Raw genomic sequence first — 18027 nt, 5'->3', positions numbered from 1 at the left:
CTCGCGATAGTAAATAATTTACAGACTAGCTCTGGTTTCTCAGGAAAATCAAGCAAGCATTGTGTGGTAAAGGCATTTGCCTATAACCCCACGCCATGATTTTTCAAAACAGAAGAGCAGATTTTGACTATCGTGCTTCAAATTTTAACTCAATCTCCACGGATATGCTCCGAAGATCCTCTGTTCAACGAACGGCGCATGTATAGTCTATATGCGACATCCGCGATTTGCAGTTTGTTTAGAATAAGAAATGGGAATGTGACTTTTTGTTCATTCATCATTTTTCTACTGTGTATCTAGTGCAGCATTCAGTTGATTTTCATGATTATCGTCACTATTAACAGACTGTAAGTTCACTACAGCCATAATCTTAAAAAGAATAACTTGACCGTGCTGCTCTTGCTGTAAGAAAAGAAAACGATAACTTTTGATTGGATTTTTCTATTGATTTATTATCTCATCTATGATTATTTTTATGATTAATATAATAATCATCATGCATATTATACAAAATAATAATATAACTGCGTATAGAATAAATGATGTAACTAATATAATTTGTAGAAAATTCCAAATGATAACCGAGATTGATGATTGATTTAATTGATTCTATTTATTAGCTATAGTTAAAAAATCTGAACAGCGCTAAAGATGAGTCTGAATAGGGAAGCTAAGTAATAGAACAACAAAACTGAGCTGAACTAGCAAGATAGCGAAATGTTGTGAAATAATAGATGCGTGTAATTATTTTATGCTAAAACTAATCTACATGCCAGAGGGACTGGTTCGGAATTCTCAGAGCAATGATTGTTAGGCCCACTTTGATTGTTCTATACTTCCAGGGATTAAACCAATTAAAATGCCCGTGATTGTTATAGGAGAGCGCATTAGTTGGCTTAATTGACCAATGGCACACAAGTCGATTTCATACGTCAGATATTGATGATTATCAAAACACTTATGTTTTTCGGTAGACCTGTGTTTGGCTGGCTATATCTCAGCTTCTGGTTGGTCAATCTCCTTGATTCTTTTTTAGAACATCAGTCAACACCTCAAGATAAATAATAAAGCATAATAATATTATGCTTTCTCTATTCTTTAAGTATGATAAACCATAATTTTATGCATCTTTGTGAGCATCTAGCTCAAATCAGTTTGAATCATCAACGCTATATAATTATATTAAAATCACTTGTTTTTAACTAGATTATCTGAGACTTGTCCGTTCAATATCTTCATTCATGAAGATTTAAACAGATGACTTTTGAGAGTAGCTAATTTTTACAGACGATTTTTAATATCTTATTAGTGTGAAGAAAGAGATTTTTGGTAGCACATTCCACAAGTTGTATACACAAGCTAATTCATGTAATTCATAACCGCTGCTCGAAAGTCAATGTGAGACATATAAACTTTTTGCGTAATAACCATTACAGCCCAGCGAGGTGACTAGATGTAGGAAAATATTAAACAGTTGTAGCCAACAGAAGTGCTTGTCTAGCATTCACGCATTGGCTAATCACAGAGTAGATCGCGGGTTCTCACCCTTTTCAGCCTATCCGACTTCATACAAATTTTAATCAAGGTCATTAACACCACCCTCTATCATTGTTTAAGCATATAGCAAACCTTATTAGAAAAGGTTTAATAGTGTTGTATGGTATCACCACAGGATATCACCACAGGATATACCTAATGAGAGGTTGGATCTGATGGCTATGCTGAAGAGTTTGTACATCCAATTGCATATTTGTCAATTTCAGTCTCAAGTCTCCTCGCTTTTTCTTATTCATTTTGTTTTTCTGTTTATTGAAAAGTCCAGTGAGTGACATGAATAAACCAGCCTCTACCACATAAGAACTGGAAAATACCAATATATAATCAATAATAATGCAAAGTCTTGCATACTTTTTCATCGTTATTTTACTGTTTCACACTCCATAAAAACCTTTGGTATTGAGAAAGATTTCTCTTTCTAAATCCATGCTTAGTTCTAGCAATTCTTCCTGTCAAGTGAGACCTGAATCTATACTTTCCATGTTAAAATCATAAAGAGAAATCAACCAGCTGGGCACGTTTCTGCATCTTTCTGCAAGCTTTCAAGATTATTCGTATATGTCAACAAGTCATCAGAGACTATTCTTTCGGCTTGTTCCAAAGTATTGAAAGTTTTGTCACCCCAGAAAAGACTTGTACAAGCCAAATTTTTCTTGAAAACCTAATTAAGTAGCGCATGCTTTAATCAAAGTTGTGTTCCTTCCTTGTAATCTGTTTTGCACCACATTTAATTTGGAGAATAAATCCACCACATAAAACAGATGATTTTTGTTTATTTTCAATTTTTTGCAACGTATGATTCGACTTCATTCAGAAACTCAAAACCTTTTTTAAAAAGCTCAACAAGTTTTTGTAGACAATGGCCTTTTGAGAGCCCTCGGACTTCAGTGTGTAAAAGCATCTGTTTATTAGTTGTCATCATTTCTTCACAAAATTTTGCCAACAAGACACCAGCGAAGAAGGCTGGCATTTATTTTATTTATGACTTGAATACAAACTTACAAGCACTCATGAAGTTCTGAACTGAACTTCTTTGCGAATCAATGTCGCTTATGCAAAATTCAATAAACAACAATGATGTCAGGAACCTTTCGTTTTAGCATGGCTGAGAACCCTCTGTTCCCTACCAATCATAGCTACTGCACCATCACAAACTACAGCAGTTATATTGTTGTGTGAAGCGCTATGCAATTCTAAATCATTGTGAACTTTTGCGACTCACCTGAGTTGATTGCTGTCGGTATCTGGGCAAGCCACATTTTATGCGCCGGTGTTATTGCGCCCAGTGCCCCAATGACTAGTGGAATTACAGTTGTTCTTACATCCCAACATTTATCAATCTTTTCTCCAAGAGGGAGATATTTCTCTACCTTTTCTTTTTCTTTGCTGGCTATATTGTAGTCATTGGGTACTGCTATATCTATTATAGTAGCCCTCTTGTTCTCCTTGTCCACCACCACTATATCTGGTTGGTTTGCTAGGACATGCTTGTCAGTCCGGATGTAGAAGTCCCAGAGGATCTTAGCGCAGTCATTTTCATTGACCTTACCAGGAGCTTCCCACCAGTGTTATAGTTTATTAAGGCCATACTCATCACATAGACTTCTATACACAACACCTGCGACATGATTATGCCGCTCAGTGTATGCGTTTCCTGCTAGCCGCTTGCATCCACTGATGATGTGTTGGATGGTCTCAGGCGCATCTTTGCACAGTTTGCATCTAGGATCGTCTCTAGTGTGATAGATTTTTGTTTGGAATGCTTTGTTGGGAGCACTTGCTCCTGGGCTGCCATGAGTAGTGACTCTGTATTGGTCGTTAGGTTTCCTTTGTTCAGCCACATATATGTCTGGTGAAGATCGCCAACCGTAGATATTTGTCGGTGGTAAGCACCATGAAGAGGTTTCATGTGCCAGTCAATTTCCTCATCATCAGGGCGAAGCTCTATTGTCAGAGCAGCCGATTGAAATTCAGCTAGCAACTTATCTGAAGTGGCCATGGAGGCTGCATAAGCTTTGATGCTTTGTTTTTCCTCTTTCATTGTCTGCTGTACACTTTTGAGTCCCCTACCGCCATCTTTCCTATTGAGATACAATCTAGTAGTATCAGATTTTGGGTGGAGTACTGCATGCATGGTCAGCAGTTTACGAGTTGTTATATCTGTTTCCTTGATGGCTTCTTCAGTCCACTTTATTATGCCTGCTGGATATCTTATTACTGGCATTGCGTAGGTATTTATTGCCATGACTTGATTCCTGACATTGAGCTGGCTCCGTAAGACCTGCCGAAGGCATTTCTTGTATTCGGTAATGGCTTTGTGACGTACCTCGGCTTCGTGGTTGATGTTGCTTTGCATAATGCCCAAGTACTCGTACTCTTCTATATCTTTGATGGTACAATTTGGCATTCTTAGGCCATCTGCGAGCATAGAATGGTCTTTCTTAAGAATTAGCCTTCCACATTTCTCAATACCGAAGGTCATTCCGATGCTTTGCTGTATATCTGAGTAAGGTGTATTAGCGAATCAATGTCCCTTTCATTGTTTGCGTACAGCTTGATGTCATCCATGCTTCCCTTTTTTTGGTGGTTTATCTTGATGCCACTCTTAAACTGGTACCCATATTGAGTCTTCTCCAGCATACTGCTTAGAGGGTTTAGGTATATGCAGAAGAGCAGCGGTGATAAGGAGTCACCTTGATAGATGCCTCGCTTAATCTTTACACTCGCCAGCTTTTTTGTCATTAGCCTCCAGTTCCGTCTTCCATTTGGTCATTGACATCTTGATGAATGCAACAAGAGCAGGGTGAACATTGTACATACTGAGACACTCAAGTATCCAACGATGGGGAATTGAGTCATAGGCCTTTTTGTAGTCAATCCAAGCCATGGCAAGATTGGTGTGCCGTCTCCTGCTGTCTTGAAAGACCGTCCGATCCACCAGTAACTGATGTTTGGCTCCTCGGGTGTTGCGCTCAATTCCTTTCTGAGCACTGGTCATATAGTGACTCATGTGCTTTTCCAGTTTGTCTGCAACTATTCCTGAGAGCAGTTTCCAAGTGGTGGGCAAGCACGCTATTGGTCGATAGTTCTTGGGAATCAGCCCCTGCTTTGGATCTTTTATCAGAAGTACAGTTCATCCTTTGGTCAGCCATTCCGGATAGTCGCTTTTCTCTATTAGGCATTCCATCTGCTTAGCCATTCTAGTGTGAAGTGATGTCAATTTCTTCAACCTGAAGACTTGAATCATGTCATGGCCAGGTGCTGCCCAGTTCTTCATACGCTGCACTCTGCACTTGATGTCCACTTCGCTGATGGTGAGTCCTTGCTGAGCCACAGTATGTTGGTGGCTCTATTTAAGCCTCTTCAGCCAATTTGCAGTGGTGTTAAGAGTACTCTCTTTCTCCCAGATGTCCTTCCAGAACTTTGAGGTTCTGGATCAGGGAGGATCTGACATTGGCCTCCGCAGTTCACCTTTGAACTGGGAATAAACTTTAGATGGATTATTGCTGAACAGTTCATTCTTTTATTATCCCGCTCTGGTGTACCGCTTCAGTCGTGCCGAGAGTGCTATTAGCTGCAGTTTGGCAGATTCTAGAGCTTCTATTGTGGCTTCCCTTTTTGGACGCTCCAAACTGTGGTTAGATCTCTCACTGAGCCTACTAACTTTCTTGCGCAAGTCCTTGATCTTATTTTGTAGCCTCAGCTACCAAGATGGAATGGCTTGAAGCCTTGTTGACAGTGGCTTAATACCCATTTTCTCCGAGATGACGGTTGCCGTACTGTAGATATATATATACATGTATATATATACACACCTCTTTCCTAAGGCTCATGGCTGCAGATGCACAAACTTTGCCATGCCAAATCCATAGCTGCACAATTTCCAAGCTAATTCTTATATTTTTATACACTACCTTAAATGCCAACTAGACTTGATAGTCAGACTGGGATGCAGCTTTGAAAGTTTGTATGCTTTTGCTATAGTCTATATAGATCTGCAGTTCAGAAGGCCAGCATAGGCCAGTGCTCATAAATCATCACTCATCATATATCTTCAATGATACTGCTTGTATATAATGTGATAATCCCACGACCAAACAAGAGCGAAGCGATTGATTGGGAGATTTATGATGAATGCACATGTGCACACAACTCCCGAAAAATTATTCGTTAACGGCCGTCACCAAACCCTTGTTACGGAATCTTATCAACAAATTTACTTATTTTTCAGTAAAGTCGTTTAAGTATAATAATGATACAAAACGCATATAAATCTATTTCAATATGTTACCAAGCCTTTAAACGGTTACCGCAAATTCCTAAAACTAACCCATCTGATCAGATTATACATAAATAGACAGATTAATTCTGCCAAAAATCGCCACAAAACGCTTGAACAGCTTGGTTTATTAATAGTTTTCACCGACCTACGAAACGCCAATAAAGCCGTGCGACAGATAGTAGAACCATTTAGCAGTGCGCAATTCAGCACGAGAAAAACGTGCTCATTTCACCAGTCTATGGCATTGTTTAATTGCCAAGAAGGTTTGTGTACTGTTTGAGGCGTAGACCGATTTACAGGTACAAAAATGTGGTACACAGTTTATCAGCCTACGTTTTTGTCCAATTACCGAAGGTTTTTCAAATTATCTAGAACATCAGCCAGATTTCTTTACATCTTATCTACAAGGTAGGGCGTTACTACAACGCCCTTTTATGACACGAATATTTCTTTATTTCACTCCAGTTTGCATAAAACTTCCAGTCGCGTAAATGCCAATGCTTGCTTTCTGTTACATATCGCTGTCAAAACCATTCTACATTCACAACACAGCCAACTTTCAAACTGTATATTACACATCAGCTTGCCGTTTAACTTTTAATATTGTATTTCAGAGATATAATAAACATATTTCTTTATTGTTGGCATTGTTGTTGTTAGTTAAATTACGTACAGTAGGTTAGGTCTACAGCTTGAATTAATATTTATTTTATTATTGTAAAACATAAGTTTGAGATAGTTAAATATTTATTTTATTAATATTTATTTCTGTTACATATCGTTGTCAAAACCGTTCTGCATTCAACGCAACCAACTTTCAAACTGTATATTACAATATATTTTACTTTTAATATTGCATTTCAGAGATATAATAAATATATTTCATTATTGCTGTTGTTAGTTAAATTACGTACAGTAGTTTAGGTCTACAGCTTGAATTAATACGTATTTATATTAATCAACAACCAACTTTCAAATTGTATATTACACGGCAGGTTGCCATTTTACTGTTAATATTGCATTTCAATATAATAAGAGATTTAATAAACATACTTCATTATTGCTGTTGTTAATTAAATTACGTACGGTAGGTTAGGTGTACAGCTTGAATTAATATTTATTTTATTATTGTAAAACATAAGTTTGAAATTATTAAATATTTATTTTATTAATATTTATTTCTGTTACATATCACTGTCAAAACCGTTCTACATTCAACACAACCAACTTTCAAACTGTATATTACAATATATTTTACTTTTAATATTGCATTTCTGAGATATAATAAACATATTTCATTATTGCTGTTGTTATTTAAATTACGTACAGTAGTTTAGGTCTACAGCTTTACAGTCTACAGGTCTAAGTCTCATTTACATTATACTCTGTCAATTCCTGCTGATAACTACTTTTTCAACAACCAACAGTACCCCTTTTTTCCATTATTACTTTGGTCGTGGGCTGTATGACAGTGGAATTTCTAGTATAATATGATTATAATCCCTAGAATTCATCATATGGTTTGTTGTATAGCTAAGCAAACATTGCTGGTTGACCTTATAGCCAATTGTTATTTTGTTTTTTGGTGTGTTGTCGTACAGAATAACAATGTTCTGCAGCTCCATAGCTGCTACAGAAAACTCATTAGACCTATGTTTGCGATGTGAGTATATATGTCACGTATATACTCACATACATATGTGATGTATGTATGTCACACGGTTGTCCACTTTTAAGAATCTTAAACCATTATCATTTCAAATGACTTGTCAATTGTTTATATGCTGTTGCTTTTTTGCAAAGACTGTCATAGCTTGTTATTTTGCTGATGACTCCAGTAGTTTTCTTTATTTGTACAGATGGAGGAGTGCGATCAAAGTTGACATTTGATTCCCCTGTTGCTATGTTTGTGTTTGATCCACGTGGCAACAAGAAGGAGTCCAAAGACTCATCCGCAACAAAGCAAGATGCTGACCAACAAAGGAGTAGCACAATAGCAAACAATTCTGCAGCCAACATAATAAATGTGGATGACACCGGTGTTGCTGTCTATGTGATTGTAGATTTCCTAGTCGCTGTGCACAATCGCATGTTCGTTGAGGATTCAAGCAGGTGACTGTTTTTCAAAACTTCTTAAGTACAAATTATGGCACTCTAGATCGTTACAGATGTAGTTGTAAGATAAATAATGAGATTCAATTTAATGTTACTATATTCATCCTCTTCAGATAATATCAGTAGGGTTCCCAACTAACAATTTTACGTTCCCAGAACGTTCCAGGGATGTTCCGAAAAGTCCCAGAAACGTTACATCGTAACGTTGTCACAAGATTATTTGTAGACACATTTTCAACGTTCCAGCAACGTTGTGGGAAAAACATTGCTGGAACGTAACTCTCAAAACGTTCCATCAATGTTGTGGGAATTACTTTGCTGGAACGTATTTCCCATAATGTCCCTACAACGTCGTGGGAAATACGTTGCTGCAACGTATTTCCCACAACGTCCCAGCAACGTTGTGGGAATTACGTTGCTGGAATGTTAGCAAATGATCCCGCATAACATTCCCACAATATTGGGAGAACATTGCATAATATTCCACGAACATTTCTTCCATAATATTGTCTCAAGGCTATTAGCTAACATCCCAGGAAGGTTACGCATAGAACATTGGTGGGATATTGATGCGTAGGGATTTTCCATCTTTATTATACGTTATTCCTACCTACTGCGCATCGCTTTCCTTGCCGCGGCAATCTCGTTGAGCTAAAACGAAATATAATTATAAGGGCATACAAGTTAATGGGCATTGGCTTCGCTCTACTAACGAAATGATTTACATACGCGTCGGCTTGTCAGACGACACGTAGCGTTAATCAATCGGTAGATAGACTATTTCCATCCATCTGACACAACATGTATATGTGGCGACCTGGTCAATTGCGATGTGTTCACACTGTCGCGTTTTACTTTGACCTGTATAACTGATAGTCAGAGCCTAATGGACCCTAGTCATTTTTGCGATATGTCTAATGAAGTGCGAAAATTGAAATTTGTAGTGAATTTTCATTTCATTTATATAAATCATTCAAATTTATCATTAGTCTTTTTCATTATTTTGTTTGTTTTTATATCTGTAATGAAAAATTTATAACATTTTTAATTTGCTTCATTTTAAATAATTTTTTGTTATGAAAGGGGGACAACTTCCAAAAAATGAATCATGCGTTTTTGTACCATTCTAGCTAAAACGTTAGAGGAAAAGGTTTGCTAACATTATTATAACGTTGTTACAAAACATTGTTATCGAATGTCCCAGCAATGTTACAGGATTGCTACTTTGAAATGTCTGGGTATAAACATTCACATAATATTGTCTTCTAATATATTCGGAACAGTATGGCATTTCACCATTATGGAACATTCAGCAGATGATCTGGTGCAAAATTCTTGCGACATGGGGAGAATGTTACAGGACATTCCACAAGCATGCCTTTCATGATGTTGCCTCAAAGTGAATGTAAATATGATGTCACCCCATAATATTCTAGTTACATTGCAAGCCAATGTTATATGAATGTTTGCACTGGAACATTCCAGAGTAACATTCTTGGGACATTCCTGGAACATTCATTTGAAATTAAATATGATGTCACACCACAATATTCTAGTTACATTGCAAGCCAATGTTATATGAATGTTTTCACTCGAACATTCCAGAGTAACATTCTTGGGACATTCCTGGAACATTCATTTGAAATTAAATATGATGTCACACCACAATATTCTAGTTACATTGCAAGCCAATGTTATATAAATGTTAACACTCAAACATTCAAAATTAACATTCCTGAAACATTGCTACAAAATTCATTTGAAGTTAAATATGGTGTCACACCATAAAATTCTAGTTACATTGCAAGCCAATGTTATATGAATGTTAACACTCAAACATTCAAAAGTAAAATTCCTGAAACATTGCTACAAAATTCATTTGAAGTTAATTATGGTGTCACACCATAATATTCTAGTTACATTGCAAGCCAATAATATATGAATATTAACCCACGAACATTCAAAAGTAATATTTCTGTAACATTGCTAGGACATTCATTTGAAAGTACAATTGATGTAACACCATAATGTTCTAACTACATTGCCAGCCAATGTTATATGAACATTAACCCTCGAACATTCAAAAGTAACATTCCTGAAACATTGCTGGGACAATTATTTGAATGTAAATATGATGTCACCCCATAATATTCTAGTTACATTGCAAGCCAATGTTATATGAATGTTTGCACTGGAACATTCCAGAGTAACATTCCTGGGACATTACTGGAACATTCATTTGAAGTTAAATATTATGTCACACCATAATATTCTAGTTACATTGCAAGCCAATGTTATATGAATGTTTTCACTCGAACATTCCAGAGTAACATTCTTGGGACATTCCTGGAACATTCATTTGAAATTAAATATGATGTCACACCACAATATTCTAGTTACATTGCAAGCCAATGTTATATAAATGTTAACACTCAAACATTCAAAATTAACATTCCTGAAACATTGCTACAAAATTCATTTGAAGTTAAATATGGTGTCACACCATAAAATTCTAGTTACATTGCAAGCCAATGTTATATGAATGTTAACACTCAAACATTCAAAAGTAAAATTCCTGAAACATTGCTACAAAATTCATTTGAAGTTAATTATGGTGTCACACCATAATATTCTAGTTACATTGCAAGCCAATAATATATGAATATTAACCCTCGAACATTCAAAAGTAATATTTCTGTAACATTGCTAGGACATTCATTTGAAAGTACAATTGATGTAACACCATAATGTTCTAACTACATTGCCAGTCAATGTTATATGAACATTAACCCTCGAACATTCAAAAGTAACATTCCTGAAACATTGCTGGGACAATTATTTGAATGTAAATATGATGTCACCCCATAATATTCCAGTTACATTTCAAGCCAATGTTACATGAATGTTTGCACTGGAACATTCCAGAGTAACATTCCTGGGACATTCCTTGAACATTCATTTGAAATTAAATATGATGTCACACCATAATATTCTAGTTACATTGCAAGCCAATGTTATATGAATGTTTTCACTCGAACATTCCAGAGTAACATTCTTGGGACATTCCTGGAACATTCATTTGAAATTAAATATGATGTCACACCACAATATTTTAGTTACATTGCAAGCCAATGTTATATGAATGTTAACACTCAAACATTCAAAAGTAACATTCATGAAACATTGCTACAAAATTCATTTGAAGTTAAATATGGTGTCACACCATAAAACTCTAGTTACATTGCAAGCCAATGTTATATGAATGTTAACACTCAAACATTCAAAAGTAACATTCCTGAAACATTGCTACAAAATTCATTTGAAGTTAAATATGGTGTCACACCATAATATTCTAGTTACATTGCAAACCAATAATATATGATTGTTAACCATTGAACATTCATAAGCAACATCTCTGTAACATTGCTAGGACATTCATTTGAAAGTACAATTGATGTAACACCATAATGTTCTAACTACATTGCAAGCCAATGTTATATGAACATTAACCCTCGAACATTCAAAAGTAACATTCCTGAAACATTGCTGGGATAATTATTTGAATGTAAATATGGTGTCACCCCATAATATTCCAGTTACATTGCAAGCCAATGTTATATGAATGTTTGCACTCGAACATTCCAGAGTAACGTTCCTGGGACATTCCTGGAACATTCATTTGAAGATAAATATGATGTCACACCATAATATTCCAACTACATTGCAAGCCAATGTTATATGAATGTTAACACTCGAACATTCTAGAGTAACGTTCCTGGGACATTCCTGGAACATTCATTTGAAGTTAAATATGATGTCACACCATAATATTCTAGTTACATTGCAAGCCAATGTTATATGAATGTTTTCATTCGAACATTCCAGAGTAACGTTCCTGGGACATTCCTAGGACATTCATTTGAAGTTAAATATGATGTCACACCACAACATTCTAGTTACATTGCAAGCCAATGTTATATGAATGTTAACACTCAAACATTCAAAAGTAACATTCCTGAAACATTGCTACAAAATTCATTTGAAGTTAAATATGGTGTCACACCATAATATTCTAGTTACATTGCAAGCCAATGTTATATGAACGTTAACACTCAAACAATCATAAGTAACATTCCTGAAAAATTGCTACAAAATTCATTTGAAGTTAAATATGGTGTCACACCATAATATTCTAGTTACATTGCAAGCCAATGTTACATGAATGTTAACCCTCGAACATTCAAAAGTAACATTTCTGTAACATTGCTAGAACATTCATTTGAAAGTACAATTGATGTAACACCATAATGTTCTAACTACATTGCAAGCCAATGTTATATGAACATTAACCCTCGAACATTCGAAAGTAACATTCCTGAAACATTGCTGGGTCAATTATTTGAATGTAAATATGATGTCACCCCATAATATTCTAGTTACATTGCAAGCCAATATTACATGAATGTTTGCACTCGAACATTCCAGAGTAACGTTCCTGGGACATTCCTAGGACATTCATTAATAATGTTCTCTAACGACGTTATGATAACGTTAGCAAAGTATATTCCTGTAACATTCTGCTGAACGTTATGATAATATTTTTGCACAACATTCTATGCAACGTTCCTGCGACATTGTTGGAACATAATTCTACAATGATCATCAAATAACGTTTGTAGAACGTTATGACAATGTTTATTTGGAACGTTATTTCCGCGTAACGTTACGGAACATCCCAGGAATGTCGTTGTTAGTTGGGTTGATATTCTTCTATCAGCATATATTGTTTCTGTTAACTCACAACTGTCTTGTTAGTCTCCTAGTTATGGCGCCTTACAGTGCCTCGCGTTGCGCGTTCACAACTCGAGTTGTACAACTCGAGTTGCCGTGTTGTCCAACTCGAGTTGCCGAATTGTACAACTCGGCCTGGGTTTATGACCTCGAGTTGTGTTACCTATACGCAAAACTAACACGGGTTCGTAAAGAAAGCAAAGTGAGTAATTGGGGTGTCTCATTTACAGAAATTTAATATTAATAATAATAATAATTTAAATACATGTATGTATACATATTTAAATTATATATTGGCGAGATTTGCGCATATTCATTTCTATAAATATAAAGAGACAAAAACAATTGTAGAATGTAAAAAGCAAACTAAAAACAATCTATATGAGAACCGAGCAGCGAAATTTCTTTTCCCAAACAGGTTTACATACGGCAGTAAAATTTTGGCTCATGATTGGCTTTAGTAATTGAGTTTTAGTAATCAAAACCTACATCATTACAGTGAAAGTCAATAGTTATAATTAGAGAGGTACACAAAATTCCAAAATTTTATTCAAAATGGCTTAAATTAATGAGTTTTAAGTGAGCGCCTCTTACGTTTCAATAGCACTTTTTGAATGATAACATCAGTTTTGCTACGTTATTTAGAATTTTGTGTTCCTTTCTAATTAAAACTATTGATTTCTAATGTGATGATGTAAGTTTTGGTTACTAAAACTCAATTACTAAAGCCAATCATGAGCCAAAATTTTACTGCCGTATGTAAACTTGTTTGGGAAAAAGAAATTCGCAGCCAGCCGGGCAACTTCTTTTTCAAATAAAAAAAGAGTCATCTCTCTAGAATCTGACAAGAAACTGAATGAACACCGAAAATGAACATAGAAATTATTTCAACGGCGTTTAATTATGCACCAAAATAAATTCCATATATAGAAAATATTGCTAGAGAAAATAAAATGATGAGATGTTCTCAAGCCGAGTTGTTGAACTCGAGTTGCTGTTGAAAGAACTCGGCTTGGGTTTTGATGAACTCGAGTTGTGCAACTCGAGTTGTATAACTCGAGTTATATTTACAAACTCGAGTTGTACAACTCGAGTTGTGCAACTCGAGTTGTACAACTCGAGTTGCAAACTCGGCACAGTACAATTCTAATAATTCGCTATTAGCTCTAGTTTTACAGTACATACATAGTTTAATTTCTATTAGCTAACAGGTGCCTATTGATATACCATTGTTAATATAACCAGATCTACGGTTATTCTACCGTAATACCAATATATTGCACCTTACTTTTGAAAAGTCGTGTTGCGCGTTCACAACTCGAGTTGTGCAACTCGAGTTGATCAACTCGAGTTGTGAACGCGCAACGCGAGGCACTGTAAGGCGCCATACCTAGTAGTTTATTTACAGTTATTTGTGGACCAGTAACTCGCTCGTAAGTTGGGGAGCGTCTGTACAACTAATTGTCGACCAGTTATTCTCCTCACTTTGTATATCACCTTCAAATTTGTCAGAGTATATATAACATGACTAGTTCTATTTGCGATTTAATAACCATTGTAATATGGACGGTAAGCTAAGCGATGTTCAGGAGTGAGTGTGTTCGTTCTCAATCAGATCGTCTGATATTAGGTGTTTGAGGGGCTGGTTCTCTGAAACCAGATATAGCTTTAAAGCCAAATACAGCATCTTATTAATAGGTGCTTAATGGTTGTGCATTGTATATATCCTGTGAGACGGATAGCCTTTATAATAGCTCAATGACTGAAGGCAGAAATTAACTCTCATGCTACCTCTTCACTTACTTTCATTTTATCAATATAATTATTATATATTATTTTTGTAATTATATACAGGCTATCATTCCCATGTATCTGTGCGGTTTCAAACAGCAAGTAACTTTTATGGTATCGATATAATTTCAGACGGGAGATCGCTCTTATGGATGTTAACAAGCCAAATCTGGTGAGCGTATCCAGTGAAGATGAGATATTGTCACTAGTAGCATCTCACAGTCAGTATGAACTAGATGCTGTGTCTAAGAAAGCGTACGACTGGGATGCAATAGAAAGAGAGGTTCTACACAAGTATATAAGTAGCAAACCGAGAATAAAGTTCTCTAAAGATGACCTGCCATCGTTTGTCTATCAGGAAGATTTTAATCTTCATAACCAGATGCAAGCTCTCAGTGTTACTCAAGTAGGTATACCTATAGTCTTTTTTCACCAGTAATGCAACAATGTTATTGCATCACCACGTGGTTTATTTACCATGTTTTATAAAATTGTATGGTAGTAGGAAACTGATATCATCTCTTTCAGGATTCACTGAGCAGAGAACAGCAGGCTGCTCTTACAAACTTGCTGCCGCCGCGCATTGGCAGGCTCAAAGACATCCTGAAGCAACTAGAGGTGCCCATAACCTTTCTAGCTGCTATGTCCCATGTACAGGGAGACAACTCTCTCGCAGAGTACATGTATGCAACGTTTGGAAAAGAGCCGAGCTATTTATCAAAAGATGTAAAACTAAAACATGTGAAGCATGTTTGGTTGCTCGTTAAATACACTCAGACTGATCTATTGATGAGGCAGTTCCAGGTGATTTCTATTGAATTCTATATAATTTGATGCTTTAAAATTAAAATCCCTGTCGTACTAATATCAAATATTGTTGACAGACAGGCACTAGTTATAGTGGTTACAACTGCCAGAATGCTCAATGGGGTACACTGCTTTTTAAAGTTACGTATTTCAGTAAATTATTATGAACCAGCTATAATACATGTACCATAATACGTGTACCTCTAATTGAACGCCACCTCTAATTGAACGCCACCTCTAGTTGAACGCCACCTCTATTTGAATGCCACCTCTTTTTGACAACTACTATAGAAGGGTTAAAAAATAGAGCGCTACCCTTTACTTGAACGCCGCCTCTATTTGACCGCTACTTTGACATTCTTTGATCTTTACGAACCCATAATAGCAAATGATTAGTAAAAAAAGTGTCCACAAAATCGTTCTAATAATGACTTGATTACATCAATAAAAATTGATTCTTACACTGTTTCTTTTCGTATCGAAGTCCACTTTTTAACATTAATGCTTTTTGGTTTTTGCATTGAAACTTTGAAAGCAACACCATAGAAATAATTATTATATGTATCAGGCAAGTAACAGTTTTTTGTTTAACGCTGTCATAATACTTCAACGAATGTGAAAAAAAATTCACATTCGTGATGGTATGTGACCGATTAGTTTTAGGCTAAAAGTTATGCTTAGCGCTCATGCGGTTAAAGTTTTTTCGTTTTTTGTGCGAAATGCAACGCATAAAAGTTTTGCTCTGCAAAACAAATTTTAGATGCTAATATCGATTACGGGACCACTAATTCAGCAATGCAGATAAAGAGTTGATATCGGACGACATTGTGGAAGGTATTGAACAGCAAGAAGTTGTTCATATCATCAAAAGCAACAGTCAGAACACAACTGGCCGAGCAGAATATTTATTTCAAAAATGTTAATTTTTGCTTCTGCATGTATTATAAGTATGGTTCATTTGTGTCACTTGTTATCAAATATATATTTTTAGCATTTGAAAGAGTATCATATTATATAACTTATAAATTTCCAGATTTATAGCATATTATTTGATAGCATCCTTACAGTTATCTTAACTCGGCTTACAATGGATTGATGCTCATAACTCTTCTTCTATCGCGCATAAAAAGCTAGTTTTGGCTGCAACCTGTAGCAAACATATCAATGAGTGCAATGACCTTTTAAGCAACATTGTTAAATGTAGTTATAAAATAAAAATATGGCTTCAAATTTAGAATGAAATAAGAAGTTAAAAGTTCCAACAACTTGCAAAGCAGGGCACAGGCTATAATATCATCTTGGATTAATCACAAGCAATAGATATCAACTGGTTGAGATATTTTTCAGTTTCCCAATGCATAATTAGTTATATAGATATCTAAAACAAGTTCGCAGTAAGCTAGCAGATTTATAGTATCCAAAAGGATTTATGTCGCTCCACCTGAAGGAGAGTGCAAAATATAGGCGATATTTGCTTCACCCGTCACAATTCTGACAAGCTGTTTGAAAAATTCGCAGCCCCTATTTGAATCCCACCGCTATTAGATACACAGCCCCTATAAGTAGCCCCTCCGCCCTATTCTTACATCTTTCCAACAAGAGTCACAGACATCATCATTTAGTATTGCTCATGCAGCATGCTTGTTGTAGGAGCCTTTTGGAGACATTCATCCCGAGTTCACGACTGCTCTAGATGCTGATCTGGAGAAAGAGCTCAGTGCCTGCTGCTCATACAATAGCCCTAGAACCAAACTGTTATTAGAGGAGCTGTTCAAGTATATAGTACTGCAATTGAACAAGACGGCAGCCGCTCAGGGGTTTGACAACTTCGCAATCAGGTATGCTATCTCATGCATAGGAATTCCTACATTTGACAATAGACAAACAACTACATTTGGATAATAAAATGTATATTTATCCAAACCCTTCCTTACACAATGAGATTCCCTGCTGTTATTTTCAAATCTTAACCGTAAATTGTAGGTTACGTGACTTGCTCAGTGAATATATTCAGACCACATACAATGATGATGATGTTGCTAGCAGAATCTTTGATGAGTTGCCTACAATACCTGACAGCGTTCTTGTCAAACACGCTTCTAAAGCTTGGTGTTACATATGGACACGATTTACCACTCCTACAGATTGACACAACATAAAGTCCTTCTGTGTGACTACTTATTGTAACTTTAAATAGCACTGCTGATTGCAAGTGTTTGGAGCAAATATTTCAATTACAATCTGTGTATCATGTGTATTTTTACTTTCTAGCATATTTCTACTGCAAACAAATCACATTAAATACAGTTCATTATATTTCTATATTTTGCACTAAGATTACATATATATATAATACACATCTATTAATATAAACCTATGCTGCTGCTTCAAGCATGTAAAGGCTGCAAGAATGGTGACAACAGGTTATTTGAGTGTGTTAAAGTTAATTGAAATGTGCCTTAATGAATATATCTAAATACATAAAATGCTAATCATTGCAAAGTAACTTGCTATACGAAAAGCTGCCAAAAAAACAAGAAAATCTATTACGAGTAGGGGACTACAAACTTGCAAATTTCTATTTTAGTGGTATATTATGAGTAGGAAGCTGGTTTGGCCTCAATAGGGCTGTGGAGAAGCCAGTTGGCTCTCAATAGGGCCAGCTGGGCTAAAGACTAGGCCAA

The 18027-nt window shown here is 35.9% G+C and overlaps 1 protein-coding gene across 1 annotated transcript in view; it reads left to right on the top strand.

Moving 5' to 3' along the window:
- Positions 1-17705, top strand: part of LOC137394078 (E3 ubiquitin-protein ligase rnf213-alpha-like) — a 159964-nt gene extending 142259 nt beyond the window's left edge. The window contains exons 93-97 of the mRNA XM_068080796.1: positions 7699-7951; positions 14669-14942; positions 15065-15340; positions 16994-17181; positions 17327-17705. Of these exons, the coding sequence (XP_067936897.1) occupies positions 7699-7951; positions 14669-14942; positions 15065-15340; positions 16994-17181; positions 17327-17492 (1157 nt within the window). The 3' untranslated portion in view covers positions 17493-17705. The remainder of the gene's footprint in view (positions 1-7698; positions 7952-14668; positions 14943-15064; positions 15341-16993; positions 17182-17326) is intronic.
- Positions 17706-18027: the final 322 nt, after the last annotated feature.

The sequence above is a fragment of the Watersipora subatra genome, chromosome 4 (genome assembly GCF_963576615.1).
Source record: "Watersipora subatra chromosome 4, tzWatSuba1.1, whole genome shotgun sequence".
Classification (NCBI taxonomy): domain Eukaryota; kingdom Metazoa; phylum Bryozoa; class Gymnolaemata; order Cheilostomatida; family Watersiporidae; genus Watersipora; species Watersipora subatra.
Note: the sequence above shows the minus strand (reverse complement) of the source record. Positions and strands in the feature narration are given on the sequence as shown.